The sequence below is a fragment of the Cetorhinus maximus genome, chromosome 1 (genome assembly GCF_964194155.1).
Source record: "Cetorhinus maximus chromosome 1, sCetMax3.hap1.1, whole genome shotgun sequence".
NCBI classification, from domain to species: domain Eukaryota; kingdom Metazoa; phylum Chordata; class Chondrichthyes; order Lamniformes; family Cetorhinidae; genus Cetorhinus; species Cetorhinus maximus.
The window spans coordinates 9,485,825-9,501,936 of record NC_135879.1 but is presented as its reverse complement, the minus strand read 5'-3'; the positions used below and the strand labels follow the sequence as shown (position 1 = coordinate 9,501,936).

The following is a 16,112-nucleotide window of genomic DNA, read 5'->3' as shown; positions in this document are numbered from 1 at the left end:
ACCACTTGTGATCCTTACGAAGGCTGCTTCAAGGGTATATTTCTCAACTGGTGCTTTCCCCAAACCAGCCAATAATATGATCTTCCTGTTGTGTGTTCGCACTTAATCCCTGCATTTATTTAAAAAACAATCACAGCTGGATTTAATTTAAACATCTCACCGTTCTGTGTCTGGCAGAATACCTATTTATGTGGAATTATTGTGGATCAAAAGAAACAAAAAAACTTTTCAAACCTTATCCAATTTGGAGGAGTACCGTTGGAAGCAACTTGTTTGCTGCTAACTCAGTTTGCCATGTGTGAAGTTTCTAGATTCGTCCAGCAACTGGATGTGGGATGAAGCCATATTTTATGTCGGGTATCTTGTGCTGTGCCCTACTTTTTGCAGTGTCTCTCTTTTTTTGCATTCGGTAATTTCAATTGTGAAGTAGAAATACAAAGGAATAAAAATCTCACTCTCGGGACTTGCCCACGTACCGCAATGAAATGCGCACTTGTATGATCAAGGGAAAGCTGCATTCTTTAGAGATGCGGTTTTACGTATGAATGGTAAACCAAGATCCTGTCTGCCCTCTTGGGTTGCTGTAAAATACCCGACAACATTATCTGAAGAGGAACAGCTACCCCCCAGTGCTCTGAACAATATTTGTCTCTCGACTACCATCACTGAGGACGGTTGTCTCATTATAAATAAAAACAGAAAATGCTGGTAAAACTCAGCAGGCCTGGCAGCATCTGTGAAGAGAGAAATAGAGTTAATGTTTCGAGTCCGTATGACTCTTTTTCAGAGCTGCTTTTACATTCCATTCCCCAGGGCTCTGAAGAAGAGCCATACGGACTCGAAACGTTAACTCTGTTTCTCTCTCCACAGATGCTGCCAGACTTGCTGAGTTTTCCTAGCGTTTTCTGTTTTTATTTCAGATTCCCAGCATCCACGGTGTTTTGCTTTTATATTATGGTTGTCTCATTGCTCTTGTAGGACGTTACTATGCTCACATTGGCTGCTGTGTTTACCTTCATTGTTAAAATAAAGCACTTCATTGGTTGTAAAATGCTTTGGAACATCCAGAGGATATGAAAGGTGCTATATGAATGCAAGTTCACTTTTTTATATCATGGGATGTGAATGAAACTGGCAAGGTCGTCATTTCTTGTCTATCCCAAATTGCCCTTCAGAAGGTGGTGGTGAGCAGCATCCTTGAACTGTTGCAGTCCATGTCATGCAAGCACACCCACAGTGCTGTTAGGAAGAGAGTTCCAGCTACACTGAAAGAACAGTGATATAGTTCCAAGTCAAGGTTGGAGGGGAACTTGCTGGTGATGGTGTTTCCATGAGTCTGCTACTCTTATTCTTCTCAATGGCCATTGTTATAAGCCCTGTTTGATTTATTTAATCCATAAACTATGGATTTGCCACATCACCTTGATGTTATACGTTGAATCATCATATTAAAAACATTGCCGTTATCATGCACTGTCGCTTTTGGTGCTCACCTTTAAATCTTGCTACGCTGTTACTAGAATGTAGAGCAGTAGTGCTTGGCTTACCTGGGCATCCATTCCAGAGGGTGAAAGTTCATGGATTGTTTTAACCCTTCTGAAAATGATCTGAAAATACATCTACAAAAAAAAAATCTACAAAGCAAGTGACAAATGAAAAAAAACAATAGATACTGAGTCCAGAGCATGACTCCACAGTGTAATAGCTGTTGTATATGTGTATGCCTGACAGAGAATATTGTAAATATTTAAATTGCTTTGTCAACTTTACCAAAATAGGACATTCCATACAGAAATGAGCTTTATAAACAGTCATCATGCATTTAAAGGAAATGAACATTGTGGCTGTTTTAAACTGACAGCTCCTTTGCTTTTGATAAATAGGAAGGATAGTTTAAGGTGAATCCCTTTGTTCCCACATTATATAGAATAATGTTTTTCTTTGTTTCAGTAAGATGTTGAGTATGGCATTAGTATGGGTCTATCAATAGCTTATTCTGTTTGCAGTTTTGTTTTTATCTTTATTAAAACTGTGCTGAAAATAGCTGACTCGGAGTTTGAGGTTGGATTGTGATGCAGTTCACTTCACGGTGTTACTGCAGCCTGTTCTGTACACTAATTTGATGAAGTGGGTTTTAAAAGGGCATTAGCCGCTGATAAAAAAAAAGGTGGTGCTTATTGGATTAGATCCTGCTCTTTGGGTGTTGCAATTCTTTAAAGATCTCCTGCAGCAAGACATCGCGACTGAAACCACATTGAAATGAGGGGCCACAGCAGATGCTGTAATCTTTCAAATTAAAAATAAATGATTTTTTTAAAAAAAAATCTGGGAGATGATCTCTGATTCCCACTCTGGCTGAATATCTTTGAATCCCGAACACCCTTTCAACATGATTTCACTCCAATAATGTGATTGTACTTTGTGTCTCTGTGCCGTAGTCTTGGCTTCGTAATGATGCACATAATTTAGCATAAGTGCAGCCATGAACCCCATCAGTTTGCCAATTCGCACTGGCTGAGAACGCCTCCGTGAAGTTGTCTTGTAGCAGTTTGACTTTGCACTTGTTGCAGCTGGTGGCAGAGCTCTTTAACCATTAAAGTATTAAATCACTCTTGTCTCTGAGTTAGAAGGCCGTGGTTTCAAGCCTCCCGTCGGACATATAGCACACAATCTAGGCTGACACTTCAGTGCAGTGCTGAGGGAGTACTGCACTTCCAGCTTTGAGATGAAATATTAAACAGAGACTCCTTTTGCCTTCTCGGGTGAACGTTACAGATTCCTTGATACCATGCGAAGAAGAGCAGGAGAGGTTCTCCCTGCTGTCCTGGCCGATATTTATCCCTTGGCCGACCACCAAAACAGATGATCAGGTCATTTATCTTAATGCTGTTTGTAAGACCTGGCTGGCTGCTGCATTTTCATACATGGCAACAGTGACAACACTTCAAAACTACTTAATTGGCTGTAAGTTGTTTTCGAATTACCAGAGGATATGAAAGACCCCGGGCTGGATTTAATGCAGTTCAATGCAGCGGGAAACTTGTAGGCTGAGCCCACTTAATTGCGGGAGAGGCCCCAAATCAGTCTCCAGATGGCAGAAAAACCTCCCCTGATTTTAGTGTCCCTTATGATCAGTCTGTTAATTCTTTATATTAAAAGAATTTCTGAACTGTCCAAACATTTAGCTGGTACTGCCTTAAAAGAATTTTTCACGAACCATTAGAGAAGAGGGCGCAAGGGACTGACGTGGGATTCCTGGCTGCCAGTTGTGGGGGGCGGTGTCAATTAAACTCATTACAGAGCCAATTGACCCATTCTCCCTGAGCCTACTATAATAAACTGAAGATGGTTGATGAGAAGGAACCAGCTCCCAAGAAGGGAGCTAAGAAAGCCTTAAAGAAACTGGCAGCAAAGGGTGGCAAGAAGTGGCAAAGGTCTAGGAAGGAGAGTTACTCCATTTATATCCAAAAAGTGATGAAGCAGGTTCACCCCGACACCGACATCTCCTCCAAGGCCATGAGTATCATGAACTCACTCGTGAGCGATATTTTCGAGCGCATCACGGGTGAGGCTTCCCACCTGGCCCATTACAACAAGCGCAGCACCATCAGCTCCCGGGAGATCCAGACCGCCGTGCGCCTGCTGCTGCCTGGGGAACTGGCCGACCACGCCGTTTCGGAAGGGAGAAAGGCAGTGACCAAGTACACCAACTCCAAGTAAAACTCCACAATGGACTGAAAAAAACACACAATTCAGTGAAGGCTCAGGGATTAAATGGAGACGGCATTACTTTCCTGTGCCTCCTGAAGGTTGCCCAACTAACACTGACAGAATTGCCAACAGCCTCCTGGGGAGGGGATCCCTCACAATCCGACACCTTGTGCCTGATCAAGGGTCCTTGTGCGGGCGGGGGCATGCCTGTTGAAAGCCACCTCCTGCCCTTGCCTCCAAACCCCCTGCTTCTCCCTCACCCATGATCCCCACCTTGTGATACTCATCCTCCACTTCACTCACCTTTTGTTCTGGGTGACTCTGGGCCTCTGGTAGTTGCATTGCCGCCGGCAGCCACTGGCTCCCACTGACTCTGGGCCATGAGGAGCTACTGGCCTCAGTTTGGCTGGCAGCTCTTAGCGGGTGGGACTTCCATCTCTGGGGACCTGAATCGCAGGAAGAGCCCAATTTGAGTGTCTGAAGGGCACTTGATTCCATTGGGCCTCTCCCACGGAACTGCCGGGCATTCCCCACCAGTTCTCCAGCCATTGACCCGACAGCGTCCTGGCCGCCAATTCCACTTGTGTCCAATTCCTGGAAGCACATCTTAGGAAGGACATGTGGACTTTGGAGAAAGGATGGAGGAGATTTACCAGATAATTAAAGTGCTGAGGAATTGCAGTTCCTTGGAGAGACTGGAAAAGTTGGGGTTGTTCTCCTTGGAGCAGAGAAGGCTAAGAGGACATTTGATGGAGGTATTTAAAAATCATGAAGGGTTTAGGTAAAATCAATAAAGATAAACTGTGTCCCCCACTGGCTGGAGGGCAGTTAACGAGGGGCATGGATTTAAGTTGACTGTCCAAAGAACCAGAGGTGACATGAGGGAAGGCTGTTTTCACAAGCAAATGATTAGGATTTGGAATGTACTGCCTGATAGGGTGTTGGATATGGATTCAATAGCAGCATTTATAGGGTAATTGATAAAGACAAATAATTGCAGGCATATGGGGAAAGAGCGGGGGAGTAAGACTGCCTGGATTGCTTATCAAAGAGGGAAGCAAAATCAGTGGGCTGAATGGCAGCCTTCAGTGCTGTACTCTTCTATGATCCTGTGGGGGAAGGAAAGCTGGCAATGAACAATATAAGAGAAAGTATCAGTGCCAATTACAGTGAGGACAAACATCTCATCGGTATATTAAGGTTTCTTTTCTCATTTGGGTCTTGACTTCCACAACATACGAGCCTATTCTTCCTAATTAATTTATATTTGAAGAAAGAAAAAGAAAGGTCATATTTAGTGTCAAGTTTATTACCTTTTCAAATCAAGTGGATCATATAAAACTGTCAGCGTTATAACATAATGCATTACTCAGATCATCTAGAGTGGGACAGGTATTGCACTGAATCTTTGTGGAGAATAATAATGTGCTAATATTTGCATGATTCATATTTAGGCAGAAATGTGTGGGGAATGCAGTACAGTCCTCAGTATGAGGCGGAGAATTCAAGAAAACACTGCTTAGATAGCACGTCCTTCTCAGCCCCAAAATGAAGGAATGAGCAGTTGCTTTAATTTGGGGGGACCTGCCTTGAATAATAGTTTAACGGAGTATTTAGTTAGAGTATTTTTGATGCTATTACGTATGATTGTGTGCAGCTATGATAAAAACAGATTCCAGAATACATCAAATATGAAATATTTAACACATATCTAATATTGTAAATGACAAACCTCATAAATAAAATGTATTTTAAAATATCAGCACATTTAAAGACTTCTTGTTGATTTTAGTCAATACTGAAGCAATTGTTCGTACTGATGTTAACTGGCTGGGACAGCTGTTTGGCTCACATTGATGAGTGCTGTGGTGAAAGATGAATAGATTTTTCACATCACGCAAATTAATCTTCTGGGTTCCCTCCAGCTTTCAGAGCTTCAATTTAGGAGCGATGCACATCCTTTGTTTGTGTGCAAAGGAGTACCTAACTCAGCAGGTACAAGAGCAGCCCATGAGTTTTACAGATTGATTTTTCTTTTTGAAAGAGGGCAAAACATGCCCTTGTGGCTGAATAGATAAAGGCTGTTGTGCTAGTCTACCATGCCTCAACTGGGATGGGGAAAAAAGTCAGTCAGTCTTGTAATCTGTGTTTCCATTCACCTTGTATTCCCACCATTTTGCTTCCTCAGCCTCAAGGCTTTGTATTTCTCTATATTTAAGTTAATAATTCAATCTTGCAATCCCATTGTATCTCTTCCAGTTTGGTATCATCAGCAAACTTGGAAAGATCTATTATGGCTACTTCCTCCAAATTAGTAATACACATTAGAACAAAACTGGTACCAGGGCCAACCCCTGCACTATTGCATCAGTCCCCCCTTACCACATTGATGTTACTCCCTTAACAATGACACTTTGCACCCTCTCAAACAGATAATTATTCACTTCAAAGGCTTTCCCCCTCCGATCCTATGCCTTTGTACCTTGTAGTATAATCTCTTGCATGGTACTGTATTAGAGGATTTATTAAAGTCCAAGAATATTAAATATTAAATCTGTTGTTGTCACGTCAACTAATTCATGACCCTTCAAGAACCCTCGTAGATTAATAAAGGAAAACATGCCACCTGTAAAACCTTGTTGGTTCATTATTATCACACTATATTTCCCCTGATGCCTACTATTCTTTCGTGATGCATTTTGTGTCTTTACCCAACACTGAAGTTAAGCTTTTGGGTCAATAGTCATCTGGGATCCCTCCATACCTTTTTATAAATCAACGCCACATTTACCTTGCTGCAGTCCCTTGGTATAACTCCTGTATTCTGTAGCTTGTTTTTCCCTTGAAATATTCTTCAAAATGTGACCACTTTCCACCTCCTTGAATACCCTGTATGATGTTGATCAGGATAGGCAGCCTCGATCTCTTTCAGTATCTTTATTCTTTGCGGTGAATGCCTATATATCTATCAGGATTTATTTAACCTGTCTGTGAAATTCTAACCCTGTATGGGGAATGCACAGCACAGATTCATTTGTAAACACTGATGTAAAAAAGTCATTAAGGACATCTGCTATTTCTTAATCATCTGTTATCATGCACCTCCCCCAAGCCCCCCAGAGATCCTTCGGGAGCCCCACTGTTTCCTTTGTCATCTGTTTTCTCTGAATACGTTTCTAGAAATATTTTGAGCACTGATCCCAGTGTTCTCGTTTGGCTTTCAAATCAATTCCATTTACCTCCTATCCCTTTCTGATCTTTACCTCTGACGTTAATCATACATGTTTGCTACTTAATGCAAGAATGCTTTCTTCCTCAGTGACTCACGTTGATTTGGAACCACCTTGAATGCACTTTTTAATTGATAGAATGCATTTGTCTTCCGTCCCCTCATACTAGCTGTGAATGCATTCCATTCTCTTATATACATAGTTCCTTTCTCATTTAAAAGTCTGCTGTCCAATGGTTAAAAAGCTTTCTTGTACTCTTCCTCTCTTGTAAATCTCATTTTCAATTCTATTATATTGCGGTTGTTGTGAACCAGTTATCATTAATTTATGTATTCCCAAACCCACATTCTATTTCTTTAGGTGTTAGTCTTGGCTCGGTTGTATAATTTTCACCTGTGAGTTGGATGATTCTGGGTTTAAGCTCCATTCAGAGACTTGTGCACAATCTAGGTTGACGAGACATTGTACTGCTGCAGAAAGTAGTCCACTGTTAGAGGTGACATCATTCCGCTGAGATATTAAGTCAAGGCCCCAACTGCCCTCCTCAGATAGAAGTAAAAGCTTCTCTGGCACAACTCAGAAACATTTATCTCTCAAACCAACATCAATAAACAGATTAAAAGCAAAAAACTGCGGATGCTGAAAATCCAAAACAAAAACAAACATACCTGGAAAAACTCAGCAGGTCTGACAGCATCTGCGGAGAGGAACACGGTTAACGTTTTGAGTCCGAATGAGCTTTGTTTCCTACAGTACAGCATTGACTACACTTCAAAGAGCAGTTAAATGTCTGTGAACCGTTTTGGACGTTCTGAAGTTATGAAAGGTGCTATATAAATGCAAGACTTTCATTTCTCTCCTTTCTCTCTTTCTCTCTCTCTTTCTCTCTCTCTCTCTCGCTCTCATTTTCTCTTTCTCTTTCTCTCTTTCTTTCTCTCTTGCATATGATGTTATCCTGTATTTTAGCACAGGAATGACAAGTGTACCAGGAAAAGTTAATAATTAAATTGTTCTAGTAATTTGAGCATTAATTAGATTGAGTCCTGCATACCTTGGTAAACCATATGTAACACTTTCACATAGCCCAAAGGACTGGAATTTCTCTTGGTCTCAGTGATCCATGTTCATTGTTGTAGTCATTTTCCTGCTATTCCACTGAAATTGCAGCACATTTGTTAAAATGCATCCATTTATACTGAGGTGAAACTAATTTTCCCCCTCCTCCCTTCATTTCAATGAGTATTATTCAAATGGTTAAGGCTCTGGTTTCTTCATTATTTAGTTAAGATGGAGGTTGTACGTGATGACTTTTCGGCTAAATAATTTGTTTGTGTGTGATACTAGGAGAGAGTGTGCTTTTTGATCCCAGTTTTCAAATCCCTCTCTACTTCTGCAACCTCCTTGAGTCCTACAATCCTCAAGATCTCTGTGCTCTGTTTCCTTGTGTATCCCACACCATAGGCAGCTGAAGGCAGAGCTACCAATGACCTTAACTCTTGATCCCCTGTCTAAACCTCTGGCTAACTATCTGCTCTGCCTCTCACGCTTGCGTGCCCTTGGTCTCTCCCGCGTGCATGCTCTCAGTCTGTCTCTCTCTTTGTCCTTTGTAAAGACACGCCTTAAAAACTGCCTTTTTGACCAAGTTTTTGGTCACTTGTCCTAGTACCTCCTAATGTGGCTCAATGTCAAATTTTGTTTGATAGTGCTTCCACAAAACACCTTGGGATGTTTTACTACATTAAAGGTGCTATATATATGCAAGTTGTTTTTTTTTGTTGAAAACTTTAAAATCTCTCCATTGCTCATTTGTATATCTGGTCATTCAGGGAGAAGAGAACTCTACCTTTCTCTTGCCAACTTTGTATTAGTTGACTTTAACGGTATGGCTGCAGTGCATATATGTGTGCAGACTTGTGGCTACAAGCCAAACATCAGAAATTTAAGCTCAGCCAACATGTTAACCCCTTCTCTTTAGCTCTGAAGAAGAGTCATATGGACCTGAAATGTTAACTCTGTTTTTCTCTCCACAGATGCTGTTACACCTGCTGAGTTTTTGCAGCATTTTCTGTTTTTTTGTATCTTAACCCATGTGTCAGCTGTAAACATTTCATAAGAAAGAATCTGTCTTTCCCAATACAACTGACAGTTGTTCGTAGCAATCATTTTGATTAGTTGGAAGGCGCCATGAGAAACTTTAAAAACCAATCAGAATTTAACTTATTCCCCACTGATAGATGTGCACACAGATGCTTTAAAATGAGCTGATGGTTTTGGAGTGTTTTTATATTTGTGTTACTTCTAAAGGACTAAATTCATTGACTATTGAGTGCTTTGGTATACCCTGAGGTTATGGAAGGGAGAGTCTGCGGAAAGTCTGGTTGTTGTTTTGATCTGGCGTCTCCTCCAAGACTGTTGGTTGTTACTTTCTTAAGGTAGAAGGCTTCATTGGTGTGTAAGTATTAAGTGGTTTCAATTCAGCATCCTTGTCACAGCAGTTGTGGAATTGTCACCATTCGAATATAGATTACAGAGTGGGATTTTGGGGTGGTGATTGTTTATTTAATTTAGAAGATGATATTCCCATATCTTGGTATTGTCTTATGATATGCCATCGCCAAGTGCTTCCATAAAGCAACAAGGCATATGTGGTTGGGTGTTCAGCAGAGCAGAGGTTAACGTGGAACTGGGGAAACAGTACCGCCCACTGTATGATGTAGAGTCACATGATGGTAGACTGTGTGTAGTAGAGCCTGGAAGAAGCCAGATAGAGACAGCACCCATGCAGGACTGTACCTTGGAGATGTATGTAGTTATGGGTTGCCAATACATAGTTTATGTTCAATTGTACAAGACCTGTTAGTGAGACACTAAACAATTCCCAGTAAAGGAAAGAGTTACGTTTATACAGTGCTTTTCACATACTCAGGATGTCTCACAGCTCTTGACAACACTTCAGAAATGCTTCATTGGCTGTAATGTAGAAAACAGCAGCCAATTTGCATATAGAAAGCTCTTACAAACAGCAGTGTGGTAAGTACAAAGTAAACTGTTTTTAGATGAACATTTGCCAAGATAACTATTTCCAATTAGTCTGAACAGCTATTGTCATTTACATAAAATGTTCTGGGATGAATTATTTTCAGAGCACTGTAAATTGTAGCTTGATGTAAAACATGAATGCCAAACATAAATATTTTGTGTAGAAGTGACAGGCCTCAAATCACCTTAGATATATTTCTCATCATACGAACATACAAACGTGCGAATTAGGAGCAGGAGTAGGCTTTTCGGCCTCTTGAGCCTGCTCCACCATTCAATAAGATCATGGCTGATCTCTGTGGGTTCAACTCCACTTTCCCTCCTACCCCCTATACTCTTTAACTCCCTTGCCAATCAAGAATCTATTTACCTCTGCCTTTAAAAATATTCAATGACCCTGCCTCTGCCTCCACTGCTCATATTACTCAATTGGCTCATATTACTCAATTGGAAATATCTAAATTCAGTGTCCTGACCAGATGACGGGAAGGAAAAAATATACATCTACGTCAACCTGGCTACTTTATAAAATAATTATTTTATTTTTGAAATGGGCAATGGCTTTACCCTGACATGCCTGACCAGCCATGACCCATACCAGAGGAATTTCTAACCTTCAGAAACCAGCAAGGACCTTGTTACCTTTAAAGAGGTGCTGATGCACCCTGTGACTGCAAAAAATCAAATTCCAAAGAAATCCACTGACGCCCTTTACATTTCTAAGGCAGAGCTGTGGTCAATGGAGATGGGGGCCGGAATTTTCCAGCCCCTCACGCCGGAGGGATCTTTCACGCCGATGTGAATGGAGATTTCAATTGCCCGCCAGCCCCAGCACGTGGGAATCGGCCACGGGGGAGCAGAAAATTCCAGCCGGTATGTCTGCAAGGACAAAAGGGACCCTGGCTCCTCTATTAAACACCTCCAGATTCAAGACCTGGAAAAACATATCCTTTGTCCAAAATCCAGGAGACGTGGGAGGTGGGGGAGAAGGGAGCTGTCCCAGTGGGATGGGCTTCACTTGAACTGTCCTGGGAACAGTGTCCTGGTGAACTAAATAATTAGGGCTGTAGAGAGGGCTTTAAACTAAATAGGAGTGGTGGGGGAGGGTAATGGAAAGGGGATACGTAGGCTTACAAAGCAAAAGGATATGGCAGCCTTGCAGGGCTGCTATTTAGGTATTGATCGCCACAGTGTGGCAGGAAGGGACAGAGTGTACAAACATTTAAAAAAAAAAGCAGCAAATAGGGTCAAATGGGGAAAATATGGTAAAAAGGCAAAATTAATGGCCCTTTACTTAAATACACATAGTATTCAGAATAAAATAAATGAATTAACAGCACTAGTAGAGGTTAATGGATATGATCTTATAGCCATTACGGAGTCATAGTTACAAGGAGATCAAAACTGGGAACTAAATATTAAGCGTATGTAACTTTTCGATAGGACAGGCAGGAAGGAAAGTGTGGTGGGGTAGCTTTGTTGGTACAAGATGGAATAAGTACAATATCAAGGAAGAATCTTGGATCGCAAGATATAGAATCCATATGGGTGGGGGTAACAAGGGGAAGAAGACACTGGTGGGAGTAGTCTATAGGTCCCCTGACAGTAGCTATACTGTAGGACAGAGAATAAATCAGGAGATAATGAGGGAATGTATAAAAGGCAGTACATTAATCATGGGTGACCTTAATCTTCTTGTAGGTTGGGAAAAGCAAATTGGCAGAAGTAGACATGAGCAAGAATTCATAGTGTGTATACGGGACAGTTTCCTAGAACAATATGTTGTGAATCCAACCAGGGATCCAGCTATTTTGGATCTGGCAATGTGTAATGAGGCAGGTTTAATAAATTGATCTCAGCGTAAAAGATCCCCTAAGAAACAGTGACCATAATTTGGCAGAATTTAGCATTCAGTTTGAGAGTGAGAAACTCTGGTCGGAAACAACTGTGCTAAAATTAAATTAGGGTAATTACAATGGATTGAGGGCAGAGTTGGCTGGAGTGGACTGGGAAAGCAGTTTAGCAGGAAAGACAGTTGATGAACAATGGCAGACTTTTAAGAAAATAGTTCATGACTCTCAGCGAAGAGTGCCAGTGAGGAAGGAAGATTCAAGGAAGGGCATAAACCAACTATGGTTAACTAAGGAAGTTAAGGACAGTATCAAACTGAAAGTAAAATCATACAATGTGGCAAAGTTTAGAGGTAATCCAGAGGATTGGGAAAGTTTTAAAAACCAACAAAATATGACTAAACAATAATAGGAGAAAATAAACTTTTGAGGGTAAACTAGCAAGTAATATAAAAATGAACAGTAAGATCTTCTTTAAATATATAAAAAGGAAGAGAAAGGCCAAAGTGAACATAGGCCCCTTAGAGAATGAGGCTGGGGAAATAATATTGGGGAACCAGGAAATGGCAGAGGAGTTGAATAAATACTTTGCTTCAGTTTTCATAGTAGAAGATACTAATAGCATTCCAAAACATACCAAATAATCAAGGGGCAAAAGAGGGGGAGGAAATAAATACAATAAGCATCATTAGAGAAAAAGTACTAGGAAAACTAATGGGGCTAAAGGACTATAAGTCAACTGGACCAGATGGATGTTAAAGGAAGTAGCTACAGAGATAGTGGATGCACTGGTAGTAATCTTTCAAGAATCCTTAGATTCTGGCAAAGTTCCAGAGGATTCGAGAATGGCCAATGTAACACCCTTATTCAAAAAGGGAGGGAGACAAATAACAGGTAACTATAGGCCAGTTAGCTTAACATCTGCATTGGGAAAATGTTGGAGGCTATTATAAAGGATGTAATAACAGAGCATTTAGAAATACATAATCTAATCAAACAGATTCAGCATGGCTTCATGAAGGGGAAATCATGCCAAACAAATTTATTAGAATTCTTTGAGGAGGTAACAGGCAGGATAGATAAAGGGAGCCAGTGGATGTAATATATTTGTATTTCCAAAAGGCATTCGATAAGGTAATTCACATAAGGCTACTTAATAAGGTAAGAGCCCAAGGTGTTGGAGGTAATATTAGCATGGATAGGGGATTGGCTAACTAATGGAAGACAGAGAATTGGGATAAGGGGGGCATTTTCGGGATGGCAACCTGTAAGTAGTGGAATGCCACAGGGATCAGTGCTGGGGCCTCAATTATTTACAATATCTATAAATGGCTTGGACAAGGGAAGTGAATGTACTGTCGCCAAGTTTGCAGATGACACAAAAATAGATGGGAAGGCAAGTGGTGAGGATGACACGAGTCTAGGCGGGATATAGGCAGGTTAAATGAGTGGGCAAAAATTTGGCAGATGGAATATAATGTGGGAAAACGTGAGGTTATGCACTTTGGTAGGAAGAATAGAGGAGCTGAATATTATTTAAATGGAGAAAGACTGCAGAAGGCTGTGGCACAGAGGGATTTGGGAGTCCCTGTGCATTAATCCCAAAAAGCTAACATACAAGTTCAACAGGAAATAGAGAAGGCAAATGGAATGTTGGCCTTTATTTCACAGGGAATGGGGTATAAAAATAGGGAAGTCTTGCTAAAACTATACAAGGCAGTAGTTAGACCATATCTAGAATACTGTGAACAATTTTGGTCCCCTTATCTAAGGAAAGATATGTATTGGAGGCAGTCCAGAGAAGGTTCACTAGGTTGATTCCAGGTATGGAGGGACTTTCTTATGAGGAGAGTTTGAGTAGGTTGGGCCTGTACTGATTGGAGTTTAGAAGAATGAGAGGCAACCTTATTGAAATATATAAGACTCTTAGGGGGCTTGATAGGGTAGATGCTGAGATGTTGTTTCCCTTTGTGGGAGAGTCTAGGACCAGAGGGCATAATCTCAGAGTAAGGGGACGCCCATTTAAAATCAAGATGAGGAGGAATTTTTCTTAGAGGGTAGTCAATCAGTAGAATTCTTTCCCGCAGAGGGCTGTAGAGGATGGGCCATTAAGTATATTCAAGGCTGAGGTAGATTTTTAATCAGTGAGAGAATCGAGGGTTATGGGGACAAGGCAGGAAAGTGGAGTTGAGGATTATCAGGTCAGCCATGATCTCATTGAATGGCAGAGCAGACTCAGTGGGCCAAATGGCCTACTTCTGCTCCTACGTCTTATGTCACATGATCTCCCCCAGGCTGTTAGAACTTGTAATATTGCCATGTGTAACTGAACCCAGGCAGTCTTCCATTTTGACACCTAACAGTTAACAGCAGAAAGAAGGTACATCCAGGTATATTGCCTGGCCCTCATCTACACTGTGTACTGCTGGAACATCAGAACCCCTGTATTTGTGCCTATAAGACTCATTCATTTCTACCTGCCTTCTTCCATTGGGGAAGTTATCGCTTCTGGGAAGATGGATCACCATGCAACCATTTCAGTCTGGACTCTGAACTCAGATGAAACCATAACTTATGAGTGCAAAAATGGGCAAACGTTGCAAAACCCCTTCCCCTGTTTTATATGTGTGTAAAATAAACCAACCCTGTTATTTTACCTTAACTAGAGTTTGCTGTGGGGTTATTAATAGGGGATGGATCACTCCAAAACTAAAGGGTTGGGGAAACTACACCACCATTTATAAAGGGGGAAATCCGAAATCAAAAACACCTTTCTGTTTTCAGATGGGTAGTGAGAGGAGAAATTGGGGCTGCTTAAATGAATCCCACTCCTGACTGTAACATCAACATTGCACTTCTGAGAGTTGTTATTTTTGGCCTGCGACAACAGGAGATTTGGCTTTATATCTTTCAAAAACAAAGTATTGAATGTACCTGCAACTCATGTTATGTCAACCTGGCATCACACTGTCCTTAGTCACTTAATGCTGTAGTTAGTTAACCCGGTGTATAAAAACAACAACTTGCATTTTTAAAGTGCCTTCTATGTAAAGAAGCATGCCAAGGTGGTTAGTGGGAGCTTTATCGAGCCAGATTTGATACTGAACCACAGATAGTCAAAGGTGCTGGTCTTAAGGAAATTCTTTCAGAATAATCACTTGTCTTCAGATACAATAGGCCTAGTTCAGGCCTGCGATTCAGCTGTCAGCTTCTTGATAACTGCCGGTCAGCTTCAGTTTGTGACATGCGTTAAGGTTTGACACAGACTGTGTGACATCATCGCACGAACATGGACTTCAACATTTTTATCTTTGCTTTCAAATCCCTCTTTGACCTCATCCCACCCAACCTCAGTGACCTCCTTCAGCCTTCTGTCTCCGCATGTGCATTCTACTCCTCTTCATGCCAAGTTTCTTCTTGTCCTTCATTCTGCTGTTGTGGGTTGCTTATTCAGCTGTCATTCCTAGTGCTATAGAGTAACAGACCCTGAGGTTATGTTTGCAGCTTATCCTCTTGCTTGGGAAGATGTGTGGTGGTGTGGGAAGATTACAAAATCATAAACATGAATAAAAAGCTTACTGAAAAAGACATTCGCTCATACAATTTAAATGGTTGCTGTGTTTTTCAGCACAAGCTGCAATACTTTATAATAAAATAGTTCATTTGTATCAGAAGTGTTTGGAATATTTTTGAGAGAGCCAACTTAAATTGCTGTATAAATGCCAATCTTTTCTGGTCAACAGCCTCACCACTCCCTATTTCTGCAACTTCCTCCAGCCCTTCAAACCATGCCCCCTCTCCCCCAAAAATAATTCTGGCCTCTTGCGCATCACCAATTTTTAATCACTCCACCTTTGACAGTTGTGCCTTCCATTGCGAATTCCCTCCCCTAATCCTCTCCGACTCTCTACTTCACTTTCCTCCCTTAAGACACTCCTTAAGCCTTAGCTTTCAGTTATCTATCCTAGTATCTCCTTATATAGCTCAGTATCAAATTTTGTTTGATAATGCTCCTGTGAACCACCTTGGGACATTTTACTATTTGAAGGGTGATATATAAATGCAAATTGCTGTTGCATGTTGACATTGGGATAGCGTTTAGTGTGAAGCGCTTGGTGGCCGAGGATGCAGGAAGTTTGATGTGTCTATTCCCTGGGTCTGGATCGAAGCTGGCATGGCTACATCTGTTACCCCTTTGTACTTGCACTGATGGGCTTTTTCCTTGATCTGCTGTGGTCTGTGGTGATGGTGCTCCCACAAGCATGTTCAGCTAAGTATTCCA

The 16,112-nt window shown here is 41.3% G+C and overlaps 2 protein-coding genes across 2 annotated transcripts in view; both read left to right on the top strand.

Moving 5' to 3' along the window:
• Positions 1–16,112, top strand: part of ccser1 (coiled-coil serine-rich protein 1) — a 1,189,706-nt gene that overhangs the window by 72,144 nt on the left and 1,101,450 nt on the right. The gene's annotated exons all lie outside the window — the stretch shown is intronic.
• On the top strand, positions 3,346–3,720 carry LOC144680640 (histone H2B type 1-H-like). Its single transcript, XM_078541900.1, has one exon. It carries the CDS (start codon positions 3,346–3,348, stop codon positions 3,718–3,720), a length of 375 nt encoding a protein of 124 aa, XP_078398026.1.

Excerpts from the sequence above, each read along its gene's own strand:
- LOC144680640 (XM_078541900.1), top strand. The coding sequence starts at position 3,346 with ATGGTTGATGAGAAGGAACCAGCTCCCAAGAAGGGAGCTAAGAAAGCC.